At 35.9% G+C, this 14,726-nt stretch overlaps 4 protein-coding genes, 2 non-coding genes and 1 pseudogene across 8 annotated transcripts; 6 read left to right on the top strand and 1 right to left on the bottom strand.

The window, feature by feature from the left end:
* The first annotated feature begins 158 nt into the window (after window positions 1-158).
* Window positions 159-354, top strand: LOC147946167 (U2 spliceosomal RNA). The gene has a single exon (XR_015597996.1). It is a non-coding gene; the product is annotated as a U2 spliceosomal RNA (small nuclear RNA).
* A 1,395-nt stretch (window positions 355-1,749) lies between these two features.
* LOC147946166 (U2 spliceosomal RNA) lies at window positions 1,750-1,945 on the top strand. Its single transcript, XR_015597972.1, has one exon. It is a non-coding gene; the product is annotated as a U2 spliceosomal RNA (small nuclear RNA).
* Window positions 1,750-3,967, top strand: LOC104781575 (uncharacterized). 2 transcript variants are annotated; one of them, XM_010506285.3, is made up of 3 exons: window positions 1,750-2,402; window positions 2,702-2,826; window positions 3,514-3,967. In XM_010506285.3, the coding sequence occupies exons 1-3, from the start codon at window positions 2,063-2,065 to the stop codon at window positions 3,715-3,717; spliced, it is 669 nt and encodes a 222-aa protein (XP_010504587.1). In that variant the 5' UTR covers window positions 1,750-2,062; the 3' UTR covers window positions 3,718-3,967. The 2 variants fall into 2 exon arrangements, with proteins under 2 accessions (XP_010504587.1, XP_019100371.1); XM_019244826.2 differs by lacking the exon at window positions 3,514-3,967 and adding an exon at window positions 3,320-3,479.
* A 617-nt stretch (window positions 3,968-4,584) lies between these two features.
* Window positions 4,585-7,375, top strand: LOC104781576 (uncharacterized). Its single transcript, XM_010506287.3, has 2 exons — window positions 4,585-5,352; window positions 6,630-7,375. Exons 1-2 carry the CDS (start codon window positions 4,878-4,880, stop codon window positions 7,148-7,150), a joined length of 996 nt encoding a protein of 331 aa, XP_010504589.1. The 5' UTR covers window positions 4,585-4,877; the 3' UTR covers window positions 7,151-7,375.
* A 779-nt stretch (window positions 7,376-8,154) lies between these two features.
* On the top strand, window positions 8,155-9,601 carry LOC104781574 (calmodulin-2). The gene is made up of 2 exons (XM_010506284.3): window positions 8,155-8,537; window positions 8,911-9,601. The coding sequence occupies exons 1-2, from the start codon at window positions 8,462-8,464 to the stop codon at window positions 9,282-9,284; spliced, it is 450 nt and encodes a 149-aa protein (XP_010504586.1). The 5' UTR covers window positions 8,155-8,461; the 3' UTR covers window positions 9,285-9,601.
* Window positions 9,055-10,935, bottom strand: LOC109132697 (putative F-box/FBD/LRR-repeat protein At3g56780 pseudogene; annotated as a pseudogene). The gene is made up of 2 exons (XR_015597104.1): window positions 10,045-10,935; window positions 9,055-9,925 (listed from the first exon to the last, which is right to left on the bottom strand). The product of XR_015597104.1 is annotated as a putative F-box/FBD/LRR-repeat protein At3g56780 pseudogene (transcript).
* Window positions 10,936-11,523: 588 nt separating this feature from the next.
* Window positions 11,524-13,224, top strand: LOC104781573 (putative transcription factor bHLH107). Its single transcript, XM_010506283.3, has 2 exons — window positions 11,524-11,902; window positions 12,615-13,224. The coding sequence occupies exons 1-2, from the start codon at window positions 11,660-11,662 to the stop codon at window positions 13,077-13,079; spliced, it is 708 nt and encodes a 235-aa protein (XP_010504585.1). The 5' UTR covers window positions 11,524-11,659; the 3' UTR covers window positions 13,080-13,224.
* The last annotated feature ends 1,502 nt before the right edge of the window (window positions 13,225-14,726 follow it).

Genomic DNA, 14,726 nt, shown 5'->3' with positions numbered 1-14,726 from the left:
CCCAGACGATGGTGACTCGACGGCGTATTTATTGTCTTTAAGGCGGTCTGCTCAAAAATCTCAAAAGGTGATGAGTTGGAATCCCACATGGAGAAGTTAGAGAGCGTTGGTCATAAGCTTTGTAGTATAAATAATAAGCTGAGCCTATCATTCAAATCATACCTTTCTCGGCCTTTTGGCTAAGATCAAGTGTAGTATCTGTTCTTATCAGTTTAATATCTGATATGTGGGTCATCGACCTGCACGATATTAACTCTATTTTTTAAGGAAGAAGGCTCATCAGGGTAGCTTGCTATCTGAGCTTTCGGGAGTCGCCCATGCGTTGCACCACTGCACGGGCCTGGCTCAACCCGCCAATCTTTTATTTAAAAACCAGATTATACGAGAAAAAAAAAGGATAAGTAAATCTGCAGGTTATGTAACTAAAGTTACAATGGCATTCCTGGCTTGAAGTTTCACTCATCTGTTGCATCTCAAAGCCAATTTGCAGATTTCTCAATCATCCTGAGCTCTTTAGCCACTTAAATAATATGCTCTAGTCAACGGGTATCCCAAGTTGCATCCAATGCATCTCAATGCTAATCTATCACTCTTTAAGTAATTGATTAAGCTTTCGTGATCACATAACATCTTTCTAGACTGATGCATAGGTATACCCATAGATAAGTTTCCCCTTGATAAACAGAATACTCCGCAACTTTACACCTGATGAGTTCTGTCCTGATGATGTCCCTGGTGCTGTCCTAGAAGAGCTTTTACACCGAGTTAACAAAATCAAGTCCATCATTGAAAACGTATCGTTGTCACCTTTCACAGAGAACAGGAATGTGAAGCAGCAAGTTGAGCAGATAGGTGCAGTAGTTACAAATGCAAGATATGAGCTACTTAGGGAAGTGTGGTCTATGTGAGTGATTGGAAGCCAAACATCGAGCTCTTTTGGGAAAGCCCTTTGTTACCATCTACTGAAACATACCAAGGCTTGTCGAAGTTACATGTAGCCGTACGTATTTGATCAGATGAATATGCTCCTAGCCAATTGTATTTAGCTATTAGCTATCTTTTTCCTTGAAATTTGCTTTTGTTTCTTTGTTGTTTTTGCTCCTCAAGGAACCATCAAAACATTAACGTTTTTCTTCTGACAGCTCTACGGTAGACAAAAAGTGTTTACTTGGAATGTGAATCTATCTATAATGTTATAAGACCAAGGAAAGGATATAAATATACAAACAGAATCTAAGCACAAATCGTTGGAAACACAACATTGGAGGAGGGGAGAAAGAACAAAACATAAATCTTGGAACTGCTTTGACTACACAAATTTCCCACAAGGATTCAAAAGCAAACATAGTAGCAGCTCAAATTGTGCTCTAGGAAAGTGCCTAATTCAAGCATCCTTCTAGCTTTTAGTGAGCTCAATGGAAGCAGCATTAATTCCCTGAGCAAGAGGGCTCCTCCAATATTGCTTTGATGATTTTTTTTATAAGTTAACATCTTTCTTGATCTGGGCTTAGATAGTTCTGTGATCAATGGCAAATAAGTGGAATATTGAACAAAGATGTGTAGAAAGAAAACTTGTAGGATTGTGTTTGACGGAAAAAATAAAAGATGTATGAAGAAGACCAAAGTGTGCGGCAAAGAAAAAAAATGAAGCCAAAGTGTATTTTCATAAAAGTCCCACATCGGAGAGATAGAGAGCGTTGGTCATATGCCTTGTAGTATAAAAACAAAACTTAGCCTAACTTTCAACTCATACCTTTCTCGGCCTTTTGGCTAAGATCAAGTGTAGTATCTGTTCTTATCAGTTTAATATCTGATATGTGGGCCATCGGCTCACACGATATTAACTCTATTTTTTAAGGGAGAAGGCCCATTAGGATAGCTTGCTATCTGGGCTTTAACGAGTCGCCCATGCGTTGCACTACTGCAAGGGCCTGGCTCAACCCGCCAATCATCTAGTCAATTTTTATTTCCTCTGAATTAATAAAGTTAAGTAAATCATAATTAAAATCAAATAAATCTGAAATTACAGTCACTGACTAAAACAAAGGAAAAGCTTAAGAACATGGCGAACCCTAGAAGAGGAGTGATCGAGAACCATAGATTGTTGTCACCTTTAATCAATCTACTGAAGAAGCCTCAAGCGATTCCTCTGCTTCTCTCTTTCTTCCTCTTCCTCACATGGATCACCCTCAGGTTACAGCACTCTTCCTCTCACGTCTCTTCGTCGTCCTCTTCACATCCGAAATCGACGCTGAAGAGTCATCCCGATTTGAAAACCTTCGACGATGACGATAAGGTTAATCTGGTCCGGTTCGGTTTGGCGTCGCTCTCTCCTGTTCGGAAAGACGACCGTGGATGGTTGCTTGATCCCGTTATCCTTGCTCGTGATTCTCAGCTCAAAGGTTCGTCTGACCAAATTCCGAATCCGTTTTATTATTTCAAATGTTGTTCTTGAGTTTATCTGAAACTGAGTAAAATCTCAAGACATTTCTCAATTGGTTAATGTATTGAAGGATTAAGCATGGATGAAATAGTTTAGAAGCATGTAGGTTGATGAAGAGAAAAGTATCTATGGCTTTGCTCATTCTGTGATTGATAGTCTTAGGAGTGAAATGAGATTATTTTGTAATCCAAAGTTTCTCTTTCCTCGGTACTGGAGATTCACATTTCTATGTTTCATCTTTTTTGTTCTTGTCCGCAGGTGGAGCCTCCTCGTGTGTTTCAATTCATGTTGGTGAAATCCGGCCTGGTGGATTGAGGGGAAACCACCGACACCATACCTGTAATGAGACGTTTGTCATTTGGGGAGCCAAGACAAGATTCAGGGTAAGTCTCATCGTCCATCTCTATAATGGAACATAACTGAATAGTTTCTAGTATGTTGAAGGAATATAATTAAACTTCTGTTCTAGTTTATCTCAGTATCCACTATCCAATGCTTCATTGACTGGTAAAAGCTGATAAAGGGAGTGTTCAGAGTTTTCCGCCATGTCAACTTAAGTAAACGTGTGTTATGTCAGTTTGGCTTAATGTGTATAAGTATAGGGTTGACAGATGCAGGAGCAGGCTAGTATTTGGTTGGTTTGAGGTTTGAGAATGTATATAGGATTGACAGATGCATGAGCAGGCTAGTATTTGGTTGGTTTGGGGTTTGGGTTAACAAACCTTAAATTACAGTTTCTTTCTGCTGGTTTTTTCTTTGATTCTCCACTGTATTCCTTTTATTTCGAGAAATGGAGGAGAGAATCACTTCTGAATCTGTCATAAAGATGTTCTTGAGACTATTGGACTTATAATTGCTTGCTGATCATTGGACTAGTTATCACCCAACCCTAAGATTGAAGAAACGAGTTACTTAGTGATGTGACAAATGGAATTATCTTTACTTATCTTAATCCTTTGCCGGTGATGAGTGTACGTTGGGTTTCCATTTCTCTACTGCTCTCGTGTCTAAATGAACTAAACTCATCAATCTGACTCTGTTTATGGATAAATCTATATGAATGTGTGCAGCTAGAGAACCACAAGGTCGAAAAAGGTTACGCCGAAGTGTTAATTGGAGAGGATGAAGTAGCCGTAGCGGTTAGTCCTAGTGGCACGGCCCATGCTCTAGTAAATGTCGATCCTGTGCGTTCTACTTTCTTCATTGGTTGCCAAGACAGTGATATGCAGAACAACAGCTCCACTAGCGACTACAAAATATGGAAAGATCTATAAACCAAAGTGGGGTTAGTTTAGTTTCTCTTGTTCATTCTCATTTTCATTGGCCTTTCTTTCTTTCGAGATTATTTGTATAGAATAGTCTTTGCTTTTTTTTTTCTTTCTTGTCAGTCATACTTGTTACCGTGAGTAAAAACCTGAAACTTGCAACGTTTAGGGTTCATTCAGTGAGTTCGTATGTATATTTGTTGTTTCTTCACACTTGAATTTGCAATACAAGTATCTGAGGGACAGTCTCATTGCAAAATTAGCACTGTAAGCAATCAACCACGAGATTTATAATTTGTGTGAAACTTCCGACGGAGAAATAGATCAGTTTTTAAAATTTTAAAAATGTCAGCAATTTGTTGGGTTTTGTACTTAACTCAGGTTGTTAATTTGACGTACTTTATGTTGTAGAAAGATACAGTACAGTTCTAGGTTGTCTATACAGTATCAACTACCGACTAAAGCATAAATTCATTTCTTGAAACGTGTTAATTGATTTATAGTCTCAAAACAGTGTGCCATTAATGATGTAATTACTTAAGTCGTACTAAAATATCTAATTCCTATAGAATGTGATTAAAGAAGGCTTTTAAAAGTTTTCTCTGTCCAGCATGCACGAGGTCATGGACTCCATGAATCTTAGAGAACACTCATAATCATGTCCTTTTGTTTCTCATAGAGCGTTGTGCTAAACTCCTAAATGCCTACTGCATTTGACTAGTGTTCTAAAATCTGTTAATGGAACTTTTATACTAAAAGTTGCAATCAGAGGTCTAGTTTAAGTTTATTTAGAGTTGAGAGATAATTAACTTTGAAAACCACTAACTAAACTTCAAAATGAGAAGCAAAAACATAAAAAACATAATAATGTCTAACATAAAAAAGGACATTATTATGTATATCGCGAGTGTGTCAATGCATTGGAGTGTGGCAGTTTTGCCATGTGCTAATGGACCAACCTTAAAAGTAAAAAATAAATAAAACGTAAAACAAAAGTGAAAAGAAAAGAAAATAAAAATAAAGCAACACCTAAATCACAAAAAGGGTATAATATTATAATTTTACCGTTGCAATGAACTAAAAAAATAGATTGATTAAATGGAAATTTAAGGTTTTAGTTTTAGATAGTGAGAAAAAGAGAGTGAGAAAAAACAAAAACAGAGAGGAACATGAAGAAGAGTAAACGAGAGAACTTGCTTTCTCCTTCATCTTCATGGCGGGAAACCCATAATCCTCCCCGGAGAAACTCAAACTCCTCCGCCGTATCCTCCGGCTGCCTCCCCGGATTCTTCAACCTCTTCCTCTCCACCTTCAACTTCTCATCCAACCGCCGCAAATCCATCACCTTGGGGTCTAAAAAGCGAGAACAGAGAACCGTCGTTTACGCTTCTCCTCCCCAAGATCCATCAAACGGAGACGACGGAGGAGGAGGAGGAGGAGGAGGAGACGAGCCTCCGCTTCCGCTCAATGAAGTAGAAGGGGATGCGGCGAGGGTGAGTCTGGTCGGAGCACTAGAGAAATGCGATCGGGATTTAGAGGAGCTTCGGAGAACCATCGACGTCATCAAAACCACTTACATTCTTCACAAGACACTTGAGGTTTCTCCGCCGACAACACGTGAAAATTTTAAGTTCTCCGGCACCGGTACGTTTCACTGACTTGTACATTAAATCTTAAGTCATTACATATCGACAACACTAATACACACATGTCAAAATCACGTTTTTAGGTGTTTTTTTCATATTTACAAACTTCTCTAATTTTAGGGTCCAATAACTAAATTAACATAAACCAAGCAAAAACAATTCTTACTAAATGTAGAAGAATTGATCTTGTTAGTAAATTGGACAAATTAACAGGGAATTCGTATTAAATATTTTGTTGCTCAAACTAAATAAATTAATTACTGTTACGAAAAAGTAATAATTTAGGAGAACAGTATGTCAACTAAAGTGGCAATAAAGAGTGAAGATAGAATGGGTACAGGGCAAGGAGTTGTCTCTTTGGTGGTGTTGAAATCATTACTATGTCTAATAGTGGAAGACAGTCTCACCAAATTACTAATATATAAATAATGTATTGATAAAGACATGTCATTACTCTAACGATTTCATGCATGCATAAACTGTGTGTGTTTCATTTGATGTCACATCTAATTGCGCTAACTAATGGTTCACTACAGACTTGTCACTAAAGATAATGTTCAAAATCATATTTAGTCAAGACTCAAGATAGTATGGACCCCAATTAAGGTGGGGCTAATTAGTAATGAGGTTTTTAGTCTCATCTAATAGAATAAAATTAAAGTGCAGAAGAGAGTAAAGAAAAGTGTGAGGAGAAAGAGGCATGTTAGACAAATGATGAAGGAAGAGACAGCTTTTTGGGGCCTTTATTCCTTTAGTCATGAAGCCCACTTTAACCTTTTCTCATCATTTGGACCCCCACCCATTATTCTGACCCACCAACTGGTTTAGCTACCAAATCAAGAATATCACTTTTTGAAAAATAACATTTTAGTACTATATAATTCAATTATTGCTGCTTAGAATATTACACACAAGTGAAAATTTGTTATTTAAACATCACAAAATCTTCTTAGGTAAAAATTCCTACTATTGACTTCCTAAATTTGTTTTTGCTGTTATTTTCTGCAATGTCCTTTTAAAATTATGTTTGTATTAATGTAGGAAAACAAAAAAGATTAGAATCCAACTAATGTATGTGAATAAAACTGTTCTTCTTTTTAACTACTATGTAAATTTGTTATATGCTTAGTTTTATTTTGACAATCGATATAGATTGATCTCGGCAATAATATATAGTTCTCTTTGTGTGACAAAGATAATAATATAGAATACACAGCTTGTCTTGTCTGATAAATTATTTGATTTTGTTAAACAAAAACATTAAAAAAAAAACAGTGGCAGGAGATGTCGTCGTGGGGACGCAAACGCAGAAGAACACGAAGACGACACAACATGAACCAGAGGGAGACACGATGTTGTCGATGCTGAACCACGACGAATATTGCTGCAAAGACAACAAAACTTACAAAGTCAACAACATAAACCTAATCACTAGCAGACCCGATCATTACGCTATACATGACGTCATTTCCAAGAGAGCAACGTCAACGACTACGACGATAACCAAGTCTGCGATGGAGAGCGTTAACCAAGTCTGCGATGACGTGGCATCTGGTCAACGAAGAGAGATCGCTAAGATAGGTATGGCTCTTCATGATCACATCTGTCGCGACCTGATCGCAGAGACTGTTCGAGAGCTCTCCTTCTCCGACTACGACAACGACGAGCACGAGTTTTATAAATCAGCGGTGGATTCTCCTGTCTGTCACGGTGGAAGTGGTAAAAGCAGACACATCCAACGTGGCAGCAGCAACTCTCTACCGCTAGACGCGTGTAGAAGAAGATTGGTGTTTTGATGTGATTGATGTCTTAGGTTCGCTATGTAACGGATATGGAAGTCTTTGTCGATACAGTTTTCACCTATGGACACGTGTTTTAGTTTATTTTAGCATTTTTAAAAATTAAGATTGGAGAGAGTGCAGATGAATGTCTAGGGTTTTTTTGTTTTTTTTGAATTGATTGTCTAGGGCTTTTAATGGTACACTGTGTTGGTTGCAGTAAAAAAAACTTTCCTATCCAAATTTATGGATATACGATACACTGATTTCCTTATTAAATATTTTTTCTGTCTCATAAATATTGATGTTTTGGAATATTTTTTTATCTTACAAAATTTAATATTTTGTAAACTTCAAGAAATAATCATTGAAAATATTTAAAATTTTGAATTGTTCTTGGTTTAAAATTAAATAATATCTCTTTAATCAAAGAAAAATATATATTTAAACTCAATAATCATTGTTTTTTTAAAATATGTAAAAAATTCTAAACATCAATCTTTTATAGACAAAGGGAGTATGAAAGATTTAGCAAATATGAAACCAAATATTCATGTAAGTATATACAATAACTGTTATTTTTGCCAAACCATGTACGTCGAATTGTCAATTGTGTATGACTTTCTATATTTTGTGTTTTCTAATTTGTACGGTCAATCTTTCTTACCAAATTATATTTCATCATTTAATCATAGAATTTATTGAGAAATTGATTAGATGAATCAAACCTATGATTAAATCTTGAAGTGTTTAAAATTATTAAAAAAAAAAAAAAAAGCCATTTAACTCGACATTAAATTTTGCCGGTGAGAATGTATTAGTATTAGTTTATATTTCGATGGTGACGAGGACGTATTATAATAAATGAATTTAAACCAATGAAAAAGAGACAATTGGAGTGATAGAGAGGACCCAGAGAGAATGATGACGTGACAGTCAGTCAACGCTCCGCGTACAGACCGTGTGATCCGTTAATTGTCCACTCTGGCGTGTTTTTAAGACCAAAAAAACACAAAATATTCATAATTATTGATGGGCAATTAAAACCGTAATAAAAGCCATAAACTGAGGTTATAATAGAGATTTCCAAATCCGGTATCGCTTTAAAAGTCCGGGTCGGAGCAAAAAAAGGTCGTTAGCTTCGTACCCGATAAATACGGTTTCTCTCTCGTTTTTTTTTTATTCTCTCAGCACAGACAGACACACACGCTTTTTCTAATTTTCTCTTCTTCTTCTTCTCTCTCTCTCTCGATTTCTTGAGAGAAAAAAAAACACACACACACAAATAGAAACGAATCTACAGGAGAAGAAGAAAAAAAAACAAAAACAATGGCGGATCAGCTCACCGATGATCAGATCTCTGAGTTTAAGGAAGCTTTCAGCTTATTCGACAAGGATGGTGATGGTACGTTCTTTCTCCTTCTCCCTCCTCCCTCCTTTGTGAATGTATACGATTTTTGTTTTTTGCTACTGTTGGATCTCTTTGTTTCTAAGCTTTGCTCTGATTTCGATTTATATTTATCGTCTCGTTGATTGATTTGGTCTCTGTCTATGTAAGGTAACAACGGATCTGTAATTCGTCTTTCCATTTTTGTTCGTTTCTGGATTTTTATTAAATCGTGTTGGTGAGTTGAAGTTTCTTTGATGAAAAATACGACGACGTTTTGAGTTTTGAGATTTCCGATTCTTCAAATTTTGTTTGGATTTGTCCTGTGTTCTTAGCTCATGACTATGAATTTGGAAATCTAGTTTAAGATCTGAGTATGTTGTGCTTGTAGGTTGCATTACCACCAAGGAGCTGGGTACTGTGATGCGTTCCCTTGGACAAAACCCAACCGAAGCTGAGCTTCAAGACATGATCAATGAAGTTGACGCTGATGGTAACGGCACCATTGATTTCCCTGAGTTTTTGAACCTCATGGCCCGTAAGATGAAGGACACTGACTCTGAGGAAGAGCTCAAGGAAGCATTCAGGGTCTTTGACAAGGACCAGAACGGTTTCATCTCAGCTGCTGAGCTTCGTCATGTGATGACAAACCTTGGTGAGAAGCTCACTGATGAAGAAGTTGATGAGATGATCAAGGAAGCTGATGTTGATGGTGATGGTCAGATTAACTATGAAGAGTTTGTCAAGGTCATGATGGCTAAGTAGTGATCCGGTTTTGCCAACCAGTTTACATCCATCTCTCTTACATATAATTCTTATGTTATGTTCTTAAAATTTTTATTCATGGGACTTCCAAGGATCTGTTTTTTTTTCTGGTTGTTTAAGATGCGAATGTTATATCGTCCCTTTTTATGCTCTATTTTTGCGTCTGAACATTTCTAAGTCTTGTTTTATATTTTTGTGGTCTTGCTCTTTTTTGTAAGTTGTAACTTCGTTTTAGTTCGTGGTTTTTTTTATTAATGGTCTCTCTAGTAAAGCATTGTATCATGGTTTTGTGTGAAGGGCAAATTGAATCCTACAAATCTACGAGCATCTGTTTACTTTAAATAGATTACATATCGATAAATTCATTAATCACAATTTCACATGACTCGGATGGAACCTATCGGCATGGAAGCTAAGTCCTCTTCAGTCTGTTGCTTCTTTTCCACGTCATGTGGATATGGCTCATAGAAGATTTTCGCCGTTTTCAGACGTAGCGCATGATGCAGGAGATAACTCAACAGATCCCTATCTCCGTCCCTCCCTGGGTACGCTCTCCACTCTAGAGCTTCAAGACTGGACAACAAACATTTAGGAACCAAACACGGCGGTTCCCAGCGATCCAAAGGAGTTTGTAAGTAAATCTGCGATCACGAGTTAAAAGCGTAATGAAAATGCTATTAATGAATTAATATCACTGTGGTTGAATACTAAAACACTATAAAATCAAGTTGGTAAAAGGAAAAAGGGAGAAATTGGGTACATTTATTAGCTTGAGAACAACCAATTTCATGGAACATATGGGCAAAAATCTACAAGTATTTCCCCAGATATTTCCCTACAAGTGCTCAGTTCCAGATGTACGATTCGACTGAAGATACCGCGGAAGAAGTAATGCTTATCACATCCTTCAAACCTTCGAGTTTCAAGGCCACAAGTCTTTTACACCAAGAACCGTCGAACTCAGCAAAAAAACAGAATCTTGATTCTCTTATGACCATTAGGTCAGTAAGACAATTGCAATTGGATAAAAGCATTTGAAGGGATCCAAAGTCGAATCTACTCGAGCGGTCAATGTGCAGAGTTTTTAGGGATGGGAGACAGACCGTTGTAAGAAGAACTTCCACATCGATTTCTGGACCTTCGATTTTCAAGACAACAAGCCTTTTGCCGGTAAACAATTCAGGAGGTTATAAGTTACGGACAAAACAAGCATCAATCTCGAGCTCACGGAGGTGGGAATGAATGATGATAATCAAGCGCGGTTCTAATCCACGGTCCACTGTCTTTTGTCCACAATAACAAGGCTTTCTAGAACATGAGACTGGTGTGAAAAGAGTGCCTTGTCGATAAATAGTTCAAATCTAGTGAGATACAGAACATCGTACTTGAGTATAGGCACCCTTGTCCAGAGAGACTTCCATTTTGTTGACAAAAGACTCGTCACCACAGCATGTTTTGTAGAAAGGATGACAATCTTCAAGATCAAATCGTCAGGCAACTCGCTGATACTTGAACAACACTCCTTTGTCATTGTCTCTGTTTTAGGTTAAAAAAAAAAAAAAACATTAGACTATATGTTAAAACCCTAACTACATATGTTTGATTGCTTATCAAGTTTATCGAATAACTAATAAAATCGTTACATCAAATATAATTTCCGAGAAAAGGATTCACGAGAACTCCTTTAGGTCTGGGGGATTCAGATCGACAGAGCATCAAATTCTTTTTTGGGATGAGAGATCTCAATCACAAGTTAACTACAGAAGATTAAATCAATTAGTACGGCCCTAAACCGATGTGATTCAGTTTGTTGGTTCAATCATATCCCTCTTTTGTGTATTTTTGACTATGTGGGTTGAATATACTGTATAAGATAACAAATTCTTAAAGGCCAAATAATTCCTCCTTTGCAATAGAAAAAGGCCAAATAACCTTATCTAGAGCTCTATGTAAAGTGTTATGTAACATAAAAAAACAACATTCATAACCGTTGTTACTTGAACTTTTTAATATAACATTCTTCAAAGTTGTTTCAAGTTTTCTTTTTGAAATTTATCTTTGTTGTAATAATGTTTTAACCAATGAAGAATTGATAAAATATATATACTTTAAAAAAACTTGACAACTTAAAGATTCAAAAATAATAATTATTCTTGCAAACACCTATACTGTATATTAAAAAAGCATAAATATATGTATGTATATACTATATACATATCTTCTTCCTCTCACTCTCTCCCACCTCACTTTTTGTATAAATACATAATGTAATCTCCCTTTTAGCACAGAACCAACCGAAAGCTCCAAACCCAACAAAGAAAAAGAAAAAAAAGAAGGCGGCGGAGAAGCAAACAAGAAAAAGAAACAAAAAAAAAATGCAGCCAGAGATTTCAGATCACATATTCTATTCCTTCCTCACCGGAGGATTATGTGCCTCGTCGTCGACTACTTCCACCACCACAACGTCGTCGTTTTACCCTTTTGCCATCGAAGACACGGTTTCTCAAGAAAAAGCTCTTGCTGCTCAAAGGAACCACAAAGAAGCTGAACGAAGGAGACGAGAAAGAATCAATTCCCATCTCAACAAGCTCCGCAAGTTACTCTCTTGTAACTCCAAGGTACTACTAAACTTCTTTATTGTACTACTTGATCACACTATTCTAGTCTACACTTAAAATGAAACTTTGATAGAGACTTGAACCGGAAAGATTAAGAATATGGAAGATTAAACGTGATGATCGATATAATTATTAGTTACGTTTCTTTTGGGTTAAGATATGAAATTAACTTCTACACTCGTCTATGGATATAATCTATTCTTTAAAATGAGCATTAGATTTTTTGAATGTTGAAATTTTGTTTTATTTCATTAAAGCTATATATCCAAATGACAAAAAATTGTATTTTGTGGATTGATTGGTTAATTTACAGTGAGTATACTGACTATGATTTTATTTACTAGTAAGAAAGGTAGGATATTGGAAGTATATAACTTTTTAAAAAAATGAAACATTTTTAAAACTAACATCAGTCCAAAATGTAGTGTTTTCGAATAATAATAAAAAAGCAGCAAGTACTGGGGAATATCTAGAAAATTGAGGAAAAATAAAAGCTTACAAGTCCTTTTTTTTTTTGTTTCTTTTCTCCGAAGATGATAATCACTTTGTCGGGAAAGTTATCGAGCTTTTTTTCTTTGTCATTTGAAACAATTTGAACATGAAGACAAAATTCCTTGAATCAAGACAAAAATTCTAATGATCGGAACATTTCTCTTTCCTTGTTTCATTAAGTCTATTTTTTTAATTTCTTTTGTTTTGTTTGTACATACAGACAGACAAAGCCACACTATTAGCCAAAGTGGTTCAACGAGTCAAAGAACTAAAACAAGAAACCCTACAGATCACCGACGAAACATTACCGTCTGAGACAGACGAGATCAGCGTACTCAACTCTGAAGACTCTTCTAGTAACGAAGACGGTCGGATCATCTTCAAGGTATCGTTTTGCTGCGAGGATAGGCCAGATCTCTTGCAAGATCTCATGGAGACACTCGAATCTCTTCAGATGGAAACTATCTTTGCTGATTTGACAACTGTCGGTGGTAGATCAAGAAACGTTCTCGTTGTGGCCGCCGACAAAGAGCATCACGGCGTCGAGTCGGTTCAGTTTCTACAGAACGCACTCAAGTCTTTGCTCGAACGGTCAAGCAAGTCGGTCATGATGGGACATGGTGGTGGTGGTGGGGGAGAAAGGTTAAAACGACGTCGGGCACTGGATCACATCATAATGGTGTGATTTTGATAAGACTTGAGCATTATATTTCTTTATTTATTTTAGGATTTGATTTTTATCATACAGTATGATTAACGTGGTTATAATTACCACAAACCTTTTGTGTTTTTTTTCCCTCAACAAAACATAATTTATATGGGTTTTGTTATAAGTTTGCGTGATGAGTGCAAACATATGCTGTATAAGTGGGTCGTCGTGTTCTTTTTACTTTCTTTTCAAGAAAAATACAAAAAAAAAAAAAAAAAAAAAATTACAAGAAAAAACTGGAAAAGTATTTGTTCAGTTCAGTTTTAAGGAGTACGTTAGAAGATGACGAATGTGTTTAGATTGTGGGAATATTTGTACAGACAGAAGAATCTAACAAAGACATGTGATTGGGTAAAAGTACCCTTACAGGGAAACAAATACTTTGAAAAACATATTATATATATGTATATAAATGTACACAGAGAACTTAGAAGCATGAAATGGTGTATATAAAGTGAAGGTACGACATAAGACAGTGAAGAGAAGCTGTTTGTAGAATCTTAATGAAAGAATATATGTACAAAGTGTTTTAGAGTTTCAAAGTTACCTCATGTCATCTTGTCCCCTAAAGATATCTTCCTTTTCGTTCGTATCTTTCTGAATATTTCCTTCGTTTTTTTTTTTTGTTTTTCTTCATTGAAGAAAAATTTAACCAATAGCTTTGACTGTAATGTGCATATATGTTTGACCACATTTTATTCATATTCGTCTAAATCGATCATATTCTACATATAATATTTATCATTTTTTTTTTCAAATTTATTTAGTAGTGATACTTCTAGCTAGGTTTTTAGGGAGCACATGGAAAAAGCAAGCATAGATGCAGAACAAAAGTAGGTACAAAGAAACTGGGGAATCTTTTGTCAAATGTGATAACCTATTTCTGTTGATGTAAACTCTGGGACTTTAACTTACTGGGAGTTTTAACATTAAAGACTACTTGCAGTTTTGCATCATTTAACAAACATGGGTTAACATATTAGGAATTTTATATAAAATCTACTTTTAAAAAGAAAATTCATGTGCCAACAATCTTGCTAGGTTTTACGATTCAATTTTTAAAATTAAATGTGGAGGAAGAGGATAGAGTATCATAGAGAGCAAGGGGCAGGGTTAAGGCGTGAAATAAAGAGAACTGACAAAAGGAAGGACTTGATGGGCCATTCTTCTTCGATGAGACAAAAAGCATTTCTATTTTTCTCTCATCTTATCTATCTAGAATGTTAATTAGTACTAGTATACTCCATTTCTTGATTAGTATGCATTTTGTGATGTGTGGGTGCTGCATTTCTTAACTTTATGCCTGATTAATTTAACTATCCCGATATGACAGTGCTTTCACTATTTTCTACGCTGACATCGGATGATTTTTGAACTATATTATCCGCTTACATATTTTGCAATTCAACTACTAGTTTAGTGACTATTACTTAAGATTTATTCTTTCACTAAATGGCAACAATTCACATTTTTTCAACTAAATATTTTTGAACTATATTATCCTCTTATATATTTTTGCAATTCAACTACTAGTTTAATGACTATTACTTATGATTTGTTCTTTCACTAAATGACAACAATTCACATTTTCTCAACTAACTAGATTTATAATAAAAAAAAGAT

Source organism: Camelina sativa, chromosome 4, assembly GCF_030686135.1.
Source record: "Camelina sativa cultivar CO46 ecotype springtype chromosome 4, ASM3068613v1".
NCBI lineage: Eukaryota > Viridiplantae > Streptophyta > Magnoliopsida > Brassicales > Brassicaceae > Camelina > Camelina sativa.
Note: the sequence above shows the minus strand (reverse complement) of the source record. Positions and strands in the feature narration are given on the sequence as shown.